General features: G+C 44.1%; 1 protein-coding gene across 1 annotated transcript in view; it reads right to left on the reverse strand.

Moving 5' to 3' along the window:
* The window catches only part of GAN (gigaxonin), a 58,834-nt gene extending 52,941 nt beyond the window's left edge, over positions 1-5,893 (reverse strand). The window contains exon 1 of the mRNA XM_031458005.2: positions 5,540-5,893. Within this exon, the coding sequence (XP_031313865.1) occupies positions 5,540-5,706 (167 nt within the window). The 5' untranslated portion in view covers positions 5,707-5,893. The remainder of the gene's footprint in view (positions 1-5,539) is intronic.
* Between the last annotated feature and the right edge of the window lie 15,189 nt (positions 5,894-21,082).

The raw sequence follows: 21,082 nt of genomic DNA on the forward strand, positions 1-21,082 counted from the left end.
TTCCAAATCGAAATCCAAAGAACCAAAAAAGGAAGGAAGGAAGGAAGGAAGGAAGGAAGGAAGGAAGGAAGGAAGGAAGGAAGGAACCCAAAGAACCAGACTTCCTATGTGGAAAAGCATTTTGTTTGACTCTCTAAATTATATAATAAAAATCACTTTAAGAACACGGATGAGGACTTCCAAGGGAAAATACCAACTGTAAGAAGAGGCAGACATCAAAGGGTGCAGGGGAAAGAGTGAGAACTGATCAGTTATGTTCAGTAGACCACGTTTCACCGCCATCACATGACCATTACTTAGAACAACCCTCAGGAAAGTTCTACACTAAATCTAAACATTCCACACTTCACCTTAGGTTAGATTCACCCGTTAACAAGGACTTTTATTGATGTGTTTCATCATTTGAGACCTTCCGAGGACCTTTCCAGAATTAGCACATTCATGGCTACTGACAGTGGCAACCGCTGCCTTGTATAAACAGACACATATCTTTAAGCTGAAATGAGTAATCTATGTTAAATTTAGCACTCCAATGTACAACTGCTTAGTTTCTTTAGAAGCCCAGCGAAAATACTTCTTTGATCTTCTGAAACTGGACATATTTTAACTTTAGTTTTGAAAAACTCCCATTAGGAACAGGGTTTACGTAAATATAACTGCAAATACTAATGGGGGGGAGGAGGAGAAGAGCAGTGATCATTTTGAAACACGTGACTGTAAGCCCTTCAGGACAGACTATCTTTTTAAGCAGTTGTGACAGATGCCTTATAGGAGGTGGATAAAAACAAAAAGGCCTAGATCCACTAAAAGATGTTTAGGTCTAACTTATTTCCCATCAGCTTCAGAGTAAAGCAAGAGGCAAGTCAGGTCAATCTGCTCTAAAGAACGAACGCTCAGGATTCAGCATGAGTCTCAGAACCTGCAGCCTTGAGCTGACCCTTTGAGTACTAAGAAACTCACCAGGTTACCACAGCCTGTCAAAACCCTTATGACAATGATTTATGAGCTGCTATATACACAGGTGACTCTGAACTCAAAGCACAAGGAAAAGAAGAGGGACTTGGTGGCTCACAGCAGGCCCTGCACACAGAGGACAAGACGAATGGACACTAGTGCTCGTAGACTATGGGGCAAATTTCAAGTGTCTGAAGGAAGGATGGTAATTTCTCCATTACCATCAAACTGGGACTCCTACAGAGATCACAGCCGTCTCCTTAAGGAGTTTCATCAGCATCACCTATGAGTCAAATTTTAGATTTAAATGGCAAAACAGGCTCATCAATAATTAGGTCCTGAAACACAACCAGATTAACAGCATAAAATAAATGCGTGTTACAAAACAGCTCTACGGGGCTGGATTTATACAGCAAGATACCCAGCCAATGACAGAGCAGGGGAAAGGCCTTAACATCGATGTACAACAAAACTTTAGATGGTACAATAGCTGTAAGAGCAGAAACGGACCCCCTTCCCACAAGACTGACACACAAAGCAGAATAAAAACAGCACAGAGCCACACAATTCGGACTTAGAGGGATCTGCCACTCACACAGGCCAACCCACCTCACTTCACAGATGGGAAGACTAAAGCCCAGAAAAGTCATCTAAGATGATCCAGGCTGTACTCTAGGCCCAGTGTCTCCACTCCACCTCACTAGACCAGCTTTCTCTCCAAAAACAAGGGACAAAATCTGCCCTTCTTATTGTTGGCTGATTGAACAAAGGATCCCCCAATCTTGGAACTCTTTCTTTCCTTTACTCTCCACGACTAAAAGCTAAACAGACTAATGTTCCAACAGATTCCCCAGAAAACCCAAAACTCCCCAAAGTGGGTACAGGACTGGAACCTGTACAGAGCCACCATCATGTCACTGCAGAATCACAGCAATCCACTTCCAAATCCTTTTCACATACATTTACTCCCCAGGAACCACGGCTCACGAGAGAAAGGAGTCTGACTCCACATCAGCTCAATGGGATTGTGCCAGAATCCAGAAGAGCCTCAGATGTGAAGCAAAGCAAACTTTGCAATATTCAAGAGAGAGGGAAATTTCCTATAAGCCTCAGGGAACCTTTCCCAGAAGGCCTCCGGCTGCTGAGAAAGAAAAGGGTTGCTGTGGGTCATTATAGCTATGAATTCAATTTCATCATTCTTAAAGGTTGTCAGCCACGTGTAGATTCTGTTTTCCCAACAAACCAAAGGAAAAATGTCATTCAGGGATCAGGAGAAAACGTTGGGAGGAGGGCATGCTGGGAAAGAGCATCTCAATTACTGAGCTGAGTGATGAACCATGGAGCTCCTGCCTGACTTCCCTGTAGCATCTCAACCCTAAGGCCACATGACACAGACTCTACACAATCTTTTTTCAGGTTATCATTGGGGTGTGGTTGCCAGATTTGGATTTTTTTGGCTTTTATTCTCAAAGTCTTTCTAGTGTCATATTACCACTAAGAATATCGGGAGGAAAAACAAATTCTAAACCAAAGATAAAACAGAGGAAAAGATTAAACCGATAAGGTAGGTTAAAAGATTTCTCTATTAAGAAGACATTATCCCAAAGGAGTTGCTTTAATTCCTAGTGTGACAAAGTTGGATTGGTTGCCTTGGTTGATCATACAGAAGCAACAGATAACATTGTTTCTAAACCATAGAACTTCAGGCCCCTAATGACAGTTACTGAAACCAGGCTAACTAAAGACATTAAACAAAATTCAGGCTCTTATAAAACTCCAGGACTACCAAACTTTTGAACACACAATCTATATACCAATGACATCACAGATTTAGATGCTTAAAGTTCAAAAGAGAAAGTAAGAACAACAAGTTCTAGAACATACAAATTCACTGTTTGAATATAATTCTTTTGAGTTCTATTCAAACAAAACAGATACAATACAAAAGCCCAATATCACTAGTATCAAAAATTAAACAGTTTGTTTCTAAGTAGTAACACATATTAATTAAATTACTTTGAAGTAGCCTTGAGAGTGATCATTTTAGAACATTCTACCATTTCAATTGCCAAATAAACTCAGAGCATTTAGTCTCTGGAAAAAACACACATTAATTCATATTTATCTGTAAAACGTCAATAATATCTGCCCTATCTACTGTACAAGATGGCTGAAAATGAAAATCAAAATGAGACAGCATGTGAAAGTATTTGATAAGCACATAAATCATAACATGTTGTAAGTCAGTAAGCGGTAGAGTTTACACAAAGAACAGTTAAATGCGAGTAATGCTTTAACTAGGTTTGGTAAAGGAGGAGACTAGGAGTCATTAACTGGGAGTTTAATCCTACTTCAGCCATCAAGTACTAGAAACTTCACTGTAATACAAATCATCATTGCCTACTGATCCCAACTTTTTTATTTGAAAAGTAACAAAATTGGACAGGGGGGTCTGAGGTCCCTTTTGGCTCTGCCACTATGGTTAGTAATACTTCTCACCTAAATTACTGCTATTATAATTAACATCTCACGTTATTAAATATTTTCATTATGGGCCACCATGTCACAAGTGGCTAGCCCACCTTTCCTAATTCAGCAGTGATACTTCTACCTTTGCAGACCTGTGTGCACACCTGGGAGGGGTTCAAAGCACTATTACCTATTTCTTCACAGAGTGGGTCAAAGATTAAATGAGACGAAGACACATTTTATCCCTCATTTATCAGACTAGTGAGGTGAAGTCATCGACCTACAACCCACAGCTAAGAAGAGTGAAAGCTGGAAGCAGAAAGCAGGTCCAAGGTTCTCCTCAATCAGGGAAAGCTGAGGCTCTGAAATGGAAATGCAACAGAGAGTCCTCTGATGTCCAATCTGCTGTGGCAGAAAGGAAAGCAGTCCCTGCTTCAACACATGTGCTAACCTGGAGTCACCGGTCTTTCTCTGTGCCAGGGATAATGTAAGGAACACAAGACAAATCCCTGGCCTCAATGAGCTTACACAGTGGTTGGGGAAGATCCACAAAGTAAATGAATAAAATGTAGGTTATATTATAGTGGTAAGTGCTATGGAGAAAAATGAAGCACAGAAAGGGAACACAGAGCATGTGTTTGGTGATTTGCAATTTTCTTTTAAGCCAGCTGGGTGCCACTTAGAGAACTACAATAATGTCTCTAAAGTTGTTTTCCTAAGCATTCCCCCAAGCAGGGAAAATTTTGGATACAGGGAAGATAGTCTGCTGATTCTAATCTTCTACTGACTGTTCAAAGCTCTGAACTGCCAGCTATGAGCTGTCATGTTGGCAATCTAAATTCCACACTAACAACGACTCCCCTCAACCCCACCTTTAAATCTGCAAAGAGTGCAAATGGATTTAAGAAAGAGCCAGAAGGAGCCAGGAGACGTTACCAGAGCACTTGAACTGCTTCTGAGTTAGCATAAATGTCTCTTAATGCAAAGGTTAAAATGTATTTTGGGCGCCGAGTTCTGCTAGGACAAAGCACTAAGAATACATTTTGCTTTTTCTGACCTGTCAATTCTAGTGACATTCTCTACTATTAGTCTATATTTAACCAGCTTACTGGGCAATTTCTTCAAATTTTAGCATATTTTTTCTTTTATTAAAGGAGCAACCTAGCTTGCAAGAAAGTTGCTGTAAGAAAAGATAACAGCCCCCTGCAAGATGTGATACACTCGTATGAGCACTGTCTTACCAACCTTTAATTCACCTCGTTAGTTGAGCTGGCAAATGAGGCTAAGCTTTGTTTTAAAACGCCTTCTCTAAGTCGCTTAAATCTCATGGTCCTCGGGTTGTAATTGCATCCTGAGAATTACAGTTAAGTCTTTTAAAATGTGCTACAGCTTACTTTAACATGTGTCTGCAACGCATTGCCCTTTTTTTTAAACACAAGGGAGTGGAAAAGTCACTTCTGAGAAGAACTTGGGCCTGGGGGGGCGGGGACGGGGGCTGGTCAGATCGTCTATCCCAAGGAAAAGATCAAACGGGGTTTTTCCTCTACCCACACCGGAGGAGAGGTGTTTGGCTTCTCTGCGGGAGAGGCGCTCCCTCGCCGAGTTCGCGGCGCCGGGCCCGGCCCACTGTGAGTCGATTTGCAGGCGAACGGCCGGCAAACTTCAGCCGGGATCCGCCAGCAGGGCCCGGGCGAGGGGGCGGCCCTTCCTGGGCGCGGCCCCGCCCTGCTGGCGGGTGTGGGTCTCGGTCCGGCCCAGGACGATGTCTAGGGCCGCTGGGGCTCGGAGGCCGGGGCCAGAGCCGGGCGGTGGGAACCCGAGCAGAAAGGGCGGGGGACTGCGGTCTGGGGTCCACTCCTGCGGGGGAGAGGGGAGGGAGTCCGGTTGGGGACACGGGTCTGGCCTGGGGGGCGGCCGAAGCCACAGAGGCTGCTCCGGGAGGCGGCAGCGGCGAGCAGGGCCTGGCCGGGGTGTCTGCGGGGAGGGACACCGCAATAAGACATGACCAAAGGGACCCCGGCGGCTAGGGGGTGGGAGCCAGGGGCTCCGGGGACACGCCCGGCTCGCCCCGCCCCCGAGCTCCGGGCAGCGCGGCCTCGCCCGGCCCCCTCCTCACCTTATGTACGGGCTGGCAGCCGCCAGGATGTTCTTCTGCACCGGGATCTCTTCTCCGTCGAGGACCAGGTGCGCGTCGCAGAAGCGGGACTCCTCGCGGAAAGAGCTGAGCGCTCGCAGCAGACGCGTGGCGTGCTGAGGGTCGGACACGGCGCTGCCCTCGGCCATCACGGCGCCCGCTCCTCAGCCCGCCCGTCCGGCTCCCGACGCCGCCCAACCGGATCCCTCGAGCCGCCCGCGTCCGGCGCGCGTCCCGTCTGCACAGCCCGCGCGCGCCTGCCTGCCCGGCCCTGCTCTCAGCACTCGGAGAACAAGCGTGAGTCTTCGGAACGCGCCTGCGCCATCCGCGGCGAGAGGGACCGGCGCCTTTAAGGAGTTGCGGCGTTACGTCATTTGTCCGCGACGTCCCCGCGCACTCACACCCTCCCTATCGCCACCCAACGCCGAAGGCGGCCAATCAGAAGCTTCGCTCCTCCGCTGGGCTGGCGGGTCCCAGAAGGGGCGCTGCCCGGGGCGGTGCACTGCCGAGAGTGATCGCTGCAGCGCTGGAGGGGTGTGCGGGCAGGCTAGCACTCTGTGGTTAAGCCCGTGGCCTCTGGCGCGGTGAGTCTGAATCTGAGTCTCGGCTCTTCCACTCACTGGCTGAGTGACCACGGGTAAGGTGCCCATCCTCAATTTGTCTGTCTGCAAAATGAAGATGATTTCTTACTGTTGTGGACTCATATGAGATAATGCACGCAGGCAAGGGGCAGTGGATGTAGCTTTCATTATTTACGAGAGAAAAGGCGCTTCCAGGTAAGAGCACAGAGACCCGAGAAAGTAGGCCTTGAAAAGAGCGTTTGGTTTGCGGGCTGGGGGGGAGAGGTAGTGGATGAAGCTGAAGAAGTAAGCAGGGTCTCCGTGGCCGTGGTAAGGAGGTTGTCTCGACTGTGTAGGTGTCACTCAGCTGCTGCGTGGAGAATTGGGTGCGGGAAGAGGGTAGGGGGTATGCCAGAGGCAGAAAGATGCTTAAATATCGCAGTACTTGAGGAAAGGGAATGGAGGCCTGGATAGATGGAGGATGATGAAGGTGAACTGTAATGGATGGCTTTAAAAGAACAGGCAGAATTACAAGGGAGAGGGAGTCCAGGATAATGTTCTGGGTTGAGTAACTAACCGCATCCAGAATGTTGGTACTTTTTGGAAAGAGAGAAACGCTGAAGGGTTGGGAGGTAGGCCAGACGTTCAGATGTGACCAGGCCTCCCACCCAGTGAAGTTCATGGGGACAGGAAGCAACTCTGGGTCAGCTCCACCTGCAGGGCAAGCCCCACACCGTCTGAGATTTCCCAGAAGGTTGCTAAGAGCACATGGAAATGAGGAATGCAGCCCTCATTTTGTACAAACATTAGGTGCTCAACAAGTTTCCAAAAGATTAGCAGTTTCATGGGGACCAAGGACCAGAAGAATACGGTCAGCATTCCAGGTAAGTCAGGATGGGGCTTTCACTGAGTCAGCTCAGTCTTTTCCTTCTGCCAACTCAAAGGCTCCAATAAAGTCTTGGGACCCTCAACTAGCCAAAGCTTTGGAGTTCCTGATGGGAATCAGAGTATATAATTCTGGCAGAGTCACTGGCAAAAGAAGGGATTGGGAGAAGGATGTTACCAGTGGATGGTCCAGACATTTCCAGGTCGTTCTTCTAATGCAGATCAGTATTTATGGATGAAATAATAAAAGCATCTGGGATTGGCTTCAAAACAAAACAAAGGGATGGAGGGAAGTGGGTGGGATATAAATAAATCAAAAGTGGCTGTGAGTTACTCCTTGTTAAAACTTGTTAAAGCTGTGTCTTGGGTACGTGGAGATTCGTTGTCCTGGTCTCTATATTTTTGTGTATGTTGTAAAATGTCATAATAAAAAGTAAACAAGGTAAGCAGCTGGAGCTTATCTTCTCCATGATACCTGCCCAGTATCCCAGGGAGCAGTCAACCCTTCTTCCTTGCAGTTGTTGCTGTACTTTGAACAGTGCCCTGGCAGGAAACTGACTGAAATGGGTTTATTTATCCATAACACCAGCTAACTTGTATATTTTAGTGCATCTCCATTTTCAGGTGCCAAGCTCAGTGCCTGGCCCTAGTAGTACTCAGTGAATGTTGGATGGATGAGGGATTCAAAAAATTGTGAATATTGGGCGTTTAATAAATGTGTTTTGAATTGTAATCTCTGTTTTTAGTTTATTTGTGTTTGTCTTCTCAACTGAGTTGTTGTTGGATCAAACATGATATATATGACAGAAAGAGTTCATATGAAACATGTAGGTATTTGATAAACATTTACTGATTAATTACTTGCAGTGCTGGTCTATTCTTCAAATGTCAGAGGTTCCAAAACAAAACAGCTCCAATAACAGAATCACCCTCAGGTAACCAGTTTTCCCAGAATGGGAGTGTAGCCTTAGTTGAAGTAACTGCAGGTGAATGGGGATTAGTCAGGCAGGCTCTTCCTGGTAGAGGTGAACCTGCTCTGGTGTTTTGACAGAAGGCAGGAATGGAAGGACCGGGGCAGAGGCTTGTAGACAGACCAGCAGCAATCAGGGGAAAGGAGAGGGCCCCCTGTGCAACAGGCAGCAAATTGGCAGGAGACCTTGTACATGCTTTGTGTACTGCCGCTCACTGTTTGCAGTATTCCCCACCAATCCACCTGCCTGAATCACTCAAATTCATCCTTCAAAATCCAGCTCAATGACCTTGAGGGAACCTTCAGCCAACTTCTCATGGCAGAGTCCCGTGCTATGCCATGGTCGTGTTTTCTGTGCGGCACTGACCTCACTGCACTGTAATTAACTGGTTTATAAATTGGTTTGTGAGCTCCTCCGGGATAGGAGCTGTGTTGTATTCACATACTCCGAGGGACTGGTGCTCACTAGGTGCCCCCCTAATACTTCAAGTAATGAGTTAGAAGTGGCAAGTTGGGTAAGTGCGCACAGTAGGACAGGTGGGACTGCAGGGAGCTGAGAACACATTCCCCCGTGTCAGGTGGGAGGCTCCCCCTTACTTCCAGCTGATTGCTCCAGGGCATAAGGGCCCAGTGGTGCCAAATCCAGTGATTTTTTTTTTTTCAAGAGAGCTGAAAATTCAGATTCACATGTCAAGTGTCCCAGTTTTTCAACATTAGCCACTAATTCCATTTGGGAAAAAAAGTTGCAGGATGTATGTCAACAGCATTTGGCTTCCGTTTGTTTCCAGAGGTAATCAGAAAACCACCTTGGTTACCTGAGAAGGGAGTTAACCATCAAAAGGATGCTAGGTTCTCACTAAAAATTGTTGAGTTGAACTCAAGTGCCCTCCCCCACCAAAAAGAACCTTATCTTGGCGCTGTAAGGAAGGAAGAGGGCCCAAGTGTGGGAGGGAGGATTTGTGGGGCATCTGCTGCCGGAGCCACTCCTGGTGAGCCTGTGGGCTGTCCTGCCACCTTTCTTGATATTGTTTACAGCCATCAGGAATATTTGGTGTCATTGTTTCCCTACATTCCATAGATACCAGACATCAGCTGTTGTGAAACATACAATCTCAGAGATTTGAGATAGTCCCAGCAGTTTCAGTCTCTGGTGACTATAACTGACCCCTTCATTAGAAGCTAAACAATCCCAGAGAAAGATTTTTTTTTTTTTTGGTCTAAAGACTAAAAAGGATGTGCACAAGATATTAACAGTAGTCATTCCTTCATCAGATACTTATTAAGCACCTGCTACATGATACATGTTGCAGATATACTGATGGTGAAACAGGCAGTGGTATCCTTGTAGAGACCTTTTATTTGGAATTTTCTGATCATACTCTTTTTGAAATCTGAAAAAAAAAAAGAGCAATTTTCATTTGCAAAAAGAAAAACAAAGCTTTACTTTGCTTCAAAATAGTAAACTGTCACAGAAGAGAAGAATCACCTTGGGATTTGGAGTTTTATTTTTAATAAATGTTAGAAAGAGAAATGAGAGTCCAGCAAAAGAAACAAAATTAATGGTTTGGAAGTTCTTCAGAAAACACTGACTCCAATGGATTTGTTTTCTTATTGAAGTGAAAAGTGAAGTAAGATGAGTGAAGGACTCAGTCAAGGTCACACATGTGACCTAGTCGGGACAGAACAGACAGGCCCAGAGCTTCAGCCCTGCAAGCTTTTCCATTACACCAAGTTGACTCTTCATAAACATTAATTTGGTTGAGACAGTCTCTTCTGATTCATTTTAAGGCGGTCGTCAAATATTTTATTAGGTAAATCTGTCATTTGTCCAAATCTATATATAGCTCCTTTCTTTCCGAAAATCTAAGCTCTTCCAAATTGCTAAGTCAGAGAACATCTCAGTATTTATAACTCTTGAGAGTTGATTCTATATATTTACAGCATATTCAGAGAAGTGTTTCAGAAACCAGTGAACTGATTAAGTTGTAGTGAAGACAGTGCCTGTTTGTGTCCAAATCCGTGCTGTACTTCCCAGCACCTGGCACAGTGCCTGACACACAGTAGGTCTCAGTAAATATGTGCTGGATGAATACATATTAGGAGGTGCGGAGAACCGGATTTTTCTGTCCAGAAGGCATTACTTCACATGCCGTTTTCCACACCTCCTCACAGTAGGTTTCCATACACCAAACTGGTCTGCCCCATAGCATGCTAACATCTCCAGTTGAATATCAAATAGACATCTGCACCTTAACATGTCAGCAAACAAACTCATGATTTTTACCTCTTAAACCTAGTCATTCCCCCAATAAAGTGGCAGCATCATTCATTTACCCAAGGACAGAGATTTAGGGGCATTCTTGACTTCTGTTCTCATGCCCTTCATCCGATTCACCAGTGAACCCTGCAGCTTCTCCTGCAGACTGGCTCCTGAGTCCAGCCCGTATCATGACCTCCACCGGTACCACCCTGGTCCAGCCACCAATCAGCTACCCCCGGAATCCTGCACTAGCCTCCGAGCTGCTCTCTCTACTTTTCCTCTTGCTCCCTTACGAGTTCTTTCCCCCAAGAAGTTAATCAGATTGTCACTTCCCAACATGAAACACTCCAATGGCTTCCCATCAAAATTAGGGGAAAACAAATTCAAAGTCCTTATGGTGGCCTAGAAAGTCCTGTGTGATCTGGCCTTGTGCTTCCTCTGTGACCACTCTCCCTGTCGGTGTACACTAACCAAACTGGCCTTGCTCTTCCTTGAACAGGCCTCACATATGCCCACCTCAGGGCCTTTGCACTGGCTGATTTCTCAGGCTGGAAGTCTCTTTCCTTCTACTTAGATCAGAGCTCAAATGCCAACGCCTCAGAGAGGCCTTCACTTAATTGCCCATATAGTGCCTCCTTCAACCTGCTTCGTTTTCCTCACTGCATTCAGTCACTACCTAAAATACTATGTGACTGAAGGAAGGAAAAAAGGAAGAGAGAAAATCTTCCTGGATCTTTTCATCCCTTGCTGCCTAACCTAACCTTGCCAACGTGGAGGACGATGTGATTCAAAGGACATGAAACTTTCAAAAGTCAGAAAGTCACAGTACAACAGCTCTGGGCATAGTTTGCCCCCAATAACTTCTTTCAAACCAAGTCTTATGCAGGTACTTTTATTTCTCCTTTTAAGCCACACCATTTTCCACTTCATACTCTTTAAGTTTAGTTGGGTATTATATGTCACTTATATACCCCAAAGCTTGTAAAAGATACTCAGTTTTGTCCTCGCCCTTGAATTCTAGCCAATACACTACTGGGTGTACTGGGTGCTGGTTTATTCTGCAGCACTGATGCCATGTAAATAATTTGCATGCTCCTTAGATCTGTTTAAATGTCTGCGAAATCATCTGAATTCCCTTAAGTCATTGGATTTCCTCATGGCCTCCCTTCAGTTCTCTTCTTCCTGTTCTTGGAGGCTCCAGGTAAATTACTCCACCACTTCCATTTCTCCCTCTGTAGAACTGGCATAATTGTAGTAACTTCCCAGAGCAGTTGTGAGGATCAAATGAGAAGATACTATGGAAGCATGACCACAGGGTCTGGCACATAGTAGGTACTCAGTGAATGCTAATTGTTGTTAGGTTTATTACAATCACTATCCACCACAATTGTCATCCTGGTTTTTAATGGCTCCTTCCCAGCTCAGGAGTTACTATCTTCTAGTTGATCTAGTCTCTTCACCTCTGCAGTCAGGGTCCCACAAGTTATATTGTCTCAGGTCTGAGCTGACAACCTCACTTCTCATTTCTCCCTGACATTAATGCTGAACCATAGGTGAACTTCATCTATTTTCTGACTCCTTCTGACATCTTCACTCCCTACTCCAGCCCTTTATGCAATTCATTCTACCCCTTTTATTTCATGCTCCGTGATTTTAATTTTACTTTTTAACATTTAAATTCATTCTTATATTTTTTGAAATACGTTAGACCGCTTTAACTAGCAAGGTGTGAAACTAATTCACATTTTAATGTGTTTATTATCTTTTAAAAACAACTTAATTGAGATATAACATAAAGTGTACAGCTTGATGAATTGTTCCCTATGGATACACCTGTGAAATCACCAGCAGGATCAAGATAAAGAACATTTCCAGTAACCCAGAAAGTTCCCTCAGGCCCATTTCCAGTCAGTACCTCCCAGAGGAAACCACTGTTTTGACTTCTATCACTATTGATTGGTTTTTCCTTTGTTCTTGAACCTTTGCACTTGGCTTCTTTCACTCAATACAAGGTCTTTGAAATTCTTCCACTGGTTGCTTGTGGCCATAGTTGGCTCTTTATCACTGTGACTGTACCACTGCATGAATATGCCACCATTTATTCTTCTCTTTTCCTGTTGGTGGATACTTGGATTGTTTCCATTTTGGGGCTATTACAATAAAGCTGTTGTGAACATTCTCAAACAAGTCTTTGCTTGGGTGCACGTATGCACTTTTTTCTCTCGTGGATGTGCCCTAGTTGAGTTGCTGGGTCACAGAATAGGCATATGTTCAGCTTTAGCAGAGACTGCCAGTTTTCCAAAGTGGTTGTACTGAATTATACTCCCACCAGATGTGTATGGGAGTTCCAGTTGCTCCACATCCTTCAGTAATTGGTGGTGTCCATCTTCTAATTACATCCATTCTGGTGGGTGTGTAGTGGTATCTTGTTGTTTTACTTTGTATTTCCCTAGTGCATAATGATGTTGAGCATCTTTTTATGTGCTTTTTGATCACTTGGAGATTAAAAAAAAGTGCTTGTTTAAGTTTTGCCTCATTTTTAAAAACTGGATTTTCAAATTGGTTTTTAGGTCTTTAATGTATGGAAACACAAAATTCTTCTCCTAGTCTGTGGCTTGCCTTTTCACTCTCTATCTTTGATGAACAGACATTCTTACTTTTCATGAAGTTCAATTTATCAATCTTCTCTTTTATGGCTAGTGCTTTTTGTGTTGTTATAAAATCTTTACAATCGTGATAATATCCTATGCTTTCTTCTAGAAGCTTTTTTCATTTCTCTTTCCCTTTCAGGTCTATGACCCACCTCAGATCCATACATTTTTCTTAAACCTAGCTTAAAATTCAATTCTCAAAGACTCATTCATTCATTCATGCTTTTCATCACTCATTTATTTAAAAGAATGTTTAAGTACCTGCCATATGCCAGGCACTTGTGGGAGAACAAAAGCAATTAGAGTCAACGTTTAAGAAACTTACAGGCTAGTAGGGGAGACAGTGAGACTTGCACATAAACAATACTTAAAAAGCAGTAATTTACTTGGAAACTGTGATATGGCCTAATTATTCAAACACACCACCCAGAGTAATTTCCCCATTGAACGTCGGCACAGATTACATTCCCCCATGCCATAATCCTGTGTTTCTCACCCTTCCTTGGTTCCCCCAAGCCCCTGTGGCTGGCTCTCAAGGTGCCCCGCCCCTCCCTCCCCACCTCATTTTCTCCCCCCCCATACCATCCTCCATCCCAAACCCTCTGCACAGATCCAGCTGAATTCCTGAGCAGAGGGAGCTGTTCATCCTGCCAGCTCTTTGTATCTGTTTTTCCCTCCTGCCTGGACTCCTCCTCCCAATACTTTGGTGCCTGAAAAACTGCTCACCACTCCAGCACCTCTTCTAGGAAGCCTCTCCTGGCTCCTTTCTGTCTCTTTTTGCCTGGAAATCTGCCTCTGGAGCCAGATTGCTGGGTTCAAACTCTCCTTCCATCACTTTGCAGCTCTGTGCCCCCGGGTATGTTACTTCCACTGCCTCAGGTTCCTCACTGGGAATAGCTGTATATGGTTCCTGCTATATATGGTTTTATGCAAATCATTTAGATTATCAAGGTACAACTGTTTAGCTCAGTGTCTGGCACATAGTAAGTGCTCAGTAAGTGTTTGCTTTTTAAAAAAATTTAAAAATTCATCATACCCATCACAGTAATGACATTTATCTGTTAACACATTGGTCTTTTCACTAGACTGAGTGTTTCCTGAAATCAGAAATCATTCCTTGATTTTTTTCCAATTGTTCCATCTACTAGCACCCATTTGTGGAGTTCTTACTGCACTTCCCCGTGCAGGGAGCTTTATGTCCATTATCCCAAAAAATCTTTACAACAACCTTCAAGATAAGTATTAGGATCTCCATGCCATGGTTTACAGAATCGAGGCCCTGGCACATGTCCCTCAGCTGATGCATGGAGGATCCAGGATTTTTGACTCCCTGATTCACTGCAAAGTTCATGAGCCATTCATTACAAGCCCCTGCCTCTCAGTGCATCCTCGATACCTACACAATGAGCTCGGTAAATATCTGATGAATAGAATTGAGTCTAATAGACCCCAACCTACCAGAGTTTGTCAGAATGGAGCATGGGTTTATCTGCATGGCTAAAGTTCTGAACATGACCCTCAAAGGCCAAGCAACCAGAGACTGAGACCCTTCTGACAAAACAGTGTCTAGAGCAGGTGACTGTTTTTGACTTTTCCCTCTTGGGAAATGGTGGTTTCAACATCATTAATTTGTACTTTGCGACTTAAAGGTGTGCCCTTAACTTGACACAATGCTGCCTTTCCAGAGGAACAGGTTGTCAGTTTTCACAAAATTTGTCCTATTTAATGAAACTTTTTGTTTGCTGTCTTCATTGCCTACCATCTCTTCTATCGCTGTATTACATACAGTCCCAAGCTTTTAGAACGCTGTGCCAAGTGTCTTGAGGAGATCCTCTTCAGGCAGATTCTGGACGCGTGGCCTCTCCAGCTCAACTGTAAATATCTTGAGAGCAGGAACCACATCAGATCCGTCTGCATTTGTCTTGGCACCTGACTTAGTTAGACAGGAATTCAATAAGTATTTGCCTAATCCATTATCTGTGTGCTTGTTTCATACTGGGTACTGGGCTAAGCCTTGGGAAGGAGAAAGGAGGAATCAGATTCAGATCCTGACCTCCAGGAGCTTCTAGTCCAACCCAGGAGATAAGACTCAAACATAAACAACAAGCATCTGATGTGGAAAATGGTGTATGTGATGGGGATTAGAGCAGACAGCTACATTGAGGTACCCCCACCACCTACCCAAAGCATCACTTGTACTTAAAGATAGCTGGGAAATTCTTTGCTATTAAAACATGCATGGACATATTGTGGAGTACACTCTAACATGTGTGCAGTTTAAGGTAAAATACAGATTTCGAAGTGCTGTATTTGGTAGACCTGCCCCCTTGCCTTCCTTTAGGCTGGGTAGCACCCCTCTCCTCTGCCTTTAGGAATGTTCTGTTGGGCATGACGTTGAACATTGCCATTGGCATCAGACAGAAATAGGTTTTCATTGAGGCTCTGCTCCATCACTTTCTAGCTGTGTGATTTTCAGTAAGTGATCTGAACTCTCTGAATCTCAGTTTATTCATGATTTTCATGAGGACTGGAGTTTTATATATAGCTTTTGTCACTTACATGGTAGCTTTCATGTATGTTGTGAGGAAACAGATGTTTGTGAGATGGATGGATGGACGGGTAGGTGGATGGATGGGTGGGTGTATGGAGTAGGTAACAGGCCAGTTTTTCCATAGCATGAACAGTACATGTTCCCTTCGACATGATTACTTTGAAATTCTATAGCATTTTGTACTGTTGAAGCACTTTCATATTCACACAAAAATCAGAGAAAGTAGAGCCATCCCAATTGTACCTATGAGAAAAACTGAGGCCCCAGGAAATGCCCAGAATCTTGCAGAAATTGAGACTGGTCATCATGAGATTTGAACCAGCTCCTGGTTCAGCATGTTTAACACAATGGCTTGGGGGATTTTTGGGGGTAGGGATGGGGAGAAGGGAGCACGCCTTTCAAACTGCTGCCTTTCCTTTCTGAGCTGTGTACGGCCTACTAACTTGACCTGTATGTCACTAAGTCACAGAGTCACAGAGCCACAGTGTCCTCACAGCTGGGGCTGGGCAGAAGTCCCTCAGTTTCCTGTGGTGAAGCTGATACAAGTGATGGACTCTGTCTCCTGACCAACATACATACACACAAAAACTCACATACAGTTTCAGGAGCCCCTGGGCGCCCTGCAGCCCCTCCACTAGGCCTCTTCAGGTGCTCAAGACCCTTCTACAGAGACCATCCTGAGCCTGACTGCCTGAAGAAACCACAAAGTCATAACCTCCAGCAGATGAGTAGGAACAGTGTAACCCAACACAACAAACCCCACCAACTTCAGCCTCCCAGTCTTGCAATCATCCAAATTCTCAAGTCTATCCTTCAATAAATGTCCAAAGTCAAACCATCCATTTCCTTCCCAGACTTTCACAAGTCTTGGTGGAGATGAGAATTGAGGTTATCTGTGTTTCACAAATCAAAACTGCCAGTATGTTAACAGAACGGGGTGGAGATGTGTGAACAGGATAATATGTAGGTTACCTAGGATCAACCAGCTTCACCATGGGCCATGCCTTCATTGTCATGAAAGGCAAGATCTATCATGAAAGATAAAGAACCAGACCCACAGCCACGGGAAACTTGACAAGGCCCTTCAGTCCGCACGTTCATTCAGCACTTGTGTTTCAAGTACCTACTGTGTGCCAGGCCCTGTCTAGACCTCGAGGACATATGAGACTAAATCAGAAAAATCCTTTCCCTGAATTTAATCTTTGAGCTTACATTCTAGTAAGGGAGAGGAACAAATACCCATAAATATAATAAATAAGTACATTTTATAGTGTGCTGGAAGGAAAAATGTGCCACTGGGGAAAAGAAGTTAGGCAGGATAAAGGATCAGGAGTGTGTGTAATAGAGGCAGCAGGTTGTAAGGTTAAACTGGGGTCAGGAGATCTGCACTGAACGTGACATGTGAGCAAGACTTGAAGGCGAGGAATCCACACACACATCTGGACCACACATCTTGAAGCCAAGATTATGCCAACAACAATACTAAATGTCTAACATTCATGCATTCACTCAACAAATACTAGAGCGTTAAGAGCTAAGTGCTTATGGCGGGCTGAGTAAAGTTCCCCAAAGGATCCCTGGAAGCTGTATATGCCCCCCATGTGGCAAAAGGGACTGTGCAGAGGTCATAAAGTTCAGGATTTTAAGATAGGGAGATGATCCTGGATTATCCAGTGGGCCCTAAATGTAATCCTAGGGGTCCTTATAAAAGGGAGGGAGAGGGAGACTTCAGAAGGGAAAAAGTGATGTGATGATGAAAGCTGGGGGTAAAAGGTGAAGTAAGGCAGAACCATGAGCCAAGGACTGAATGAGGGAGCTGGAAAAGGCAAGGAGATGGACTAGTGCCTGGAGACTCCAGAAGGAAGTTGCCCTTCTGACACTTTGAAGTTACTCCCCTAAGACTCACTGTAGACTTCTGAATACAAGACTGCAAGCAGAATCTGTGATGTTTCACGCGACCACATTTATGGTAAAGTGTTATGGCAGCCACAGAAAACCAGTAGGGCACCAGTTTAGATGGGGGTGGAGTGATGAAGCTGATGAAAATCCCTGCCAAGAGGATATCCCCCCTGGACCACTCCCTCTGTGCCTGGTGCTGGCCCATGTCCTCGATGTGTGGTTACCACTTAATGAGCACATCAGTCCTAGGAGATGGTGCTGTGTGACCTGAGACCGTGTAACTCAGGGACCCCGTTCTTGGACCATCGGAGGGTCTCCCAGTCATGCCTGACTACACTGTTGTGCAGTGGCTATTGTGGGTGTGCCAGTGCCCTGCTTACATCATCTCTGATGCCCCTGGTCCCCCAGGTGGACTGGACTACTCTGGGAGCCTGGGACACGGTCCTCTCTTCTCCTACCACAGCAGGTGTAAGGCCCTTCCCAAAGAGAGGAGGGCCAGCCTCCACTTGACGGCTTACGCACAGCACCCTCTGCACTGATCGCTCGCATCATCTTAGCTAACTCAGACGGTGGTAAGTAAGGGGCAACCACTTCTTCTAAGGGCTACGAGAACATTATTTAACCCTCACTGTTGCCCTGGAGGTAGTTCTAATATTCCCATTTCACAGATCAGGAATCAGAGGCACAATGAGGTTGAATAACTTATCAAAGATCACATGACTAGTAAGGGTTGGGAGCCAAGATTCAATCTCTTAACTGTTTTTAAGGCTCATTAATAAAATAACTCAATTTATTGAGCAACCTCTATGTGTCAGGCAATCTTCATTTAAGTTTCACAACTCTTTGAATGAAGGACAAGGACAGTCTCTATTTAATGGGTGATGCAACTGAGGTGTCATCAGGTTTTGAGAGGATCAAAACCCAGGCAGTGAAGCTGCAGCCCCTGTTCTCCTCTTGTGCATTCCTTTTATTAAGCACCCGGTTTGTCCCAGGCACTAGACTAAGTCCCGAGGGTGAAGTGAATGAGGTTAAGACAATAAAAGCAGTGGTTAAGAAGCTAGACTTCAGAGTCTCAAAACCCTCTGTGTGATTTTGGGTAAGTTCCTGAACTGTTCTGAGAGTCAGTTTTCTCATCTGTAAAATGGGAATGTACCAGGACCTCCCTCAGGGTTGTTACCAAAATTACATGAGAACCAGCACTTACCAGTGAGTTGTCATTACATGTCAGCTGTTGTTATACTGCTGTTACTATTATAATAAGCTCTGTTCCTGCCCTTAACTAGAGAAGATGCACAAACAATGTAGACATTACTGTTCCTCCCACATTAATTCTGAAAATAATTTAAATAAACCTGAACTAGGCTAAGACCTCTTGCTTGCCCAAACCAAGTGGCAGACTGAAGACAAAATCACTGGTCCCAATGTCCTGGAATGGGTTAGGATCCCTAAGGACACTAGTCACCCCCAGCCCTCCTGGAACAGAGTGGCTATAAAGAAAATACTGGAAAATCCTACCTGGGCATATGACTCTGAATTTAGCATGCACATACTGGACTTACCTGGAACTTCTTCAGCACCCAATGATGAAGATGGAGGAAGACATCTAAATCTCCCCTGACTGAGGCTTCCATCTTGGTTTCCTTGTCTCTGAACCAAGGCCTTTGCCCAGACCAGCAAAGAGCTGCCCTATAGTTTCTTCTAACTAGTTGAAGGAAACATCTTCTAGGTGATGATGGAGGAAAAGGAGATAAATTTTTTCCTGCCTGGAGATTTATCAACCCTAAAAGGTGACTTTTATGCTGGGACAAATGGGTATCTACATGCAAAAAAATGAAGTTAGAACCCCTATCTCACACCATATGCAAAAATTAACTCAAAATGGATCATAGACCTAAATGTAAGAGCTAAAACTATAATAATCATAGAAGCAAACATAGGAGTAAATCTTTGGGACTGTAGATTGAATAATGGTTTCTTAGATATAACACTGAAAGCAGAAGAGATAAAAGAAAAATTAGATAAATTGGACTTCATCAAAATTTTAAAACTTTTGTACTTCAAAAAGTCTCATCAAAGACTACTTCCAGATTGGGAGAAAATATTACAAAGCACGTATTTGATAAGGGATTTATATCTATAATATATAAAGAACTCTTATAACTCAGCAATTTAAAAAATTTCCAAATACCTGGGTTTAAAAACAGCAAAGGATCTGAATAGATAGTCTCCTAAAGAAAATATACAAATGATCAATAAGCACATGGAAAGATATTCAACATCATTAATTATTAGGGAAATGCAAATCAAAACCACAATGAGACACCACTTCATTGTATCTGGGATGACTAAAACAAAAACAGCAGACAATAACAAATTATGGAGGATGTGGACACACTGAAACTCTCAAATGTTGCTGGTGAAATTGTAAAATGGTGCAGCTGCTTTGAAAAACAGTTTGGCAGCTCCTCAAAATGTTAAAACACATTTATCTTATGACCTAGCAGTTTCGCTCCTAGGAATATACTCAATGAACGAAAACATACATCCACACTAAAAACTTGAATGTGCATCTTATTCATGACAGCCCAAATGAGGAAACAACCCAGATGTCTCTCAGGTGATGAATGGATAAACAAAATCGGGTATGTTCATACAATGGAATATTGTTTTAGCCACAAAAGGAATGAAGCACTGATTACAACACCACAGATGAACCCTGAAAACATCAGGCTAAGTGAAAGATGCCAGTCGCATAAAACCCACATGTTGCATGATTTTATTTATATGAAATGCCCAGACTAGGCAAATCCACAGACACAGAAAGTAGATTCGTGGTTGCCTAGAACTGGGGGAAGAGGATGCAGAATGAGGGGTGACTGCTAGTGGGTATAGGGTTTCTTTTGGGGGTGATGAAAATGTTCTAAAATTAGACAGTGGTGATAGTTACACAATGTTGAATATACAAAAAACCACTCCACTGAATACTTTAAATGACTGAATTTTATGGTATATGAATTAGATCTCAAAAAAGCTATTATTAAAAAAAAATTACTATCATTCCTTGATTGTGCTTGAAGAAGCCAATGGAGATTTCTCTCCAAGAGGAGTTAACTCCTAGTCCACTTCTTACCTGGGCATGGAAACTGGGGTTCTGGCTGAAACCTGACTTTTCTGCTCACTTGGTAGAATGCCACAGTTCTACCCCTACAGAAGTTCTTGGTAAATTTCTGCCTTAAGATTCCCACATTCTCTCCTATTCCAACCCCCTTTCTTTATCTGCATTGTGTATTTCACCTGCTTACCTGCTACCATTCTTCACTTATCAGCCATCCCTGGCTCCCAAGACAGTACTGGGGACCCCTGGGAGGCTCCCTATTGTTACCACCATTGCACTGAATTGTGTTGGTTGGTTACCTGGTGCTGAGTCCTTCACTCTGCACACGCTCCCTGAGGGCAGCTGAGGTACGGGTTCTGCTGACCATTATATGCATACACACCCCTGGTTACCACTGAATGAATGGATGAGTGAGTGAGTGAGTGAATATAAGCCTGAAAAGAACAAGTATCTGTATAGGGTGGAAAGATATGGAGGATAAGAAAGAATAGGGAAGTGGGTGGGTATAGCTCAGTGGTAGAGTGCATGCTTAGCATACCCAAGGTCCTGGGTTCAGTCACCAGTACCTCCATTAAAAAAAGAATGAAAGTATAGGGAACAGGAAGAATGGAGGATTGGGACTAAAGTTATAATC

Source organism: Camelus dromedarius, chromosome 9, assembly GCF_036321535.1.
Source record: "Camelus dromedarius isolate mCamDro1 chromosome 9, mCamDro1.pat, whole genome shotgun sequence".
Taxonomy (NCBI): Eukaryota; Metazoa; Chordata; class Mammalia; order Artiodactyla; family Camelidae; genus Camelus; species Camelus dromedarius.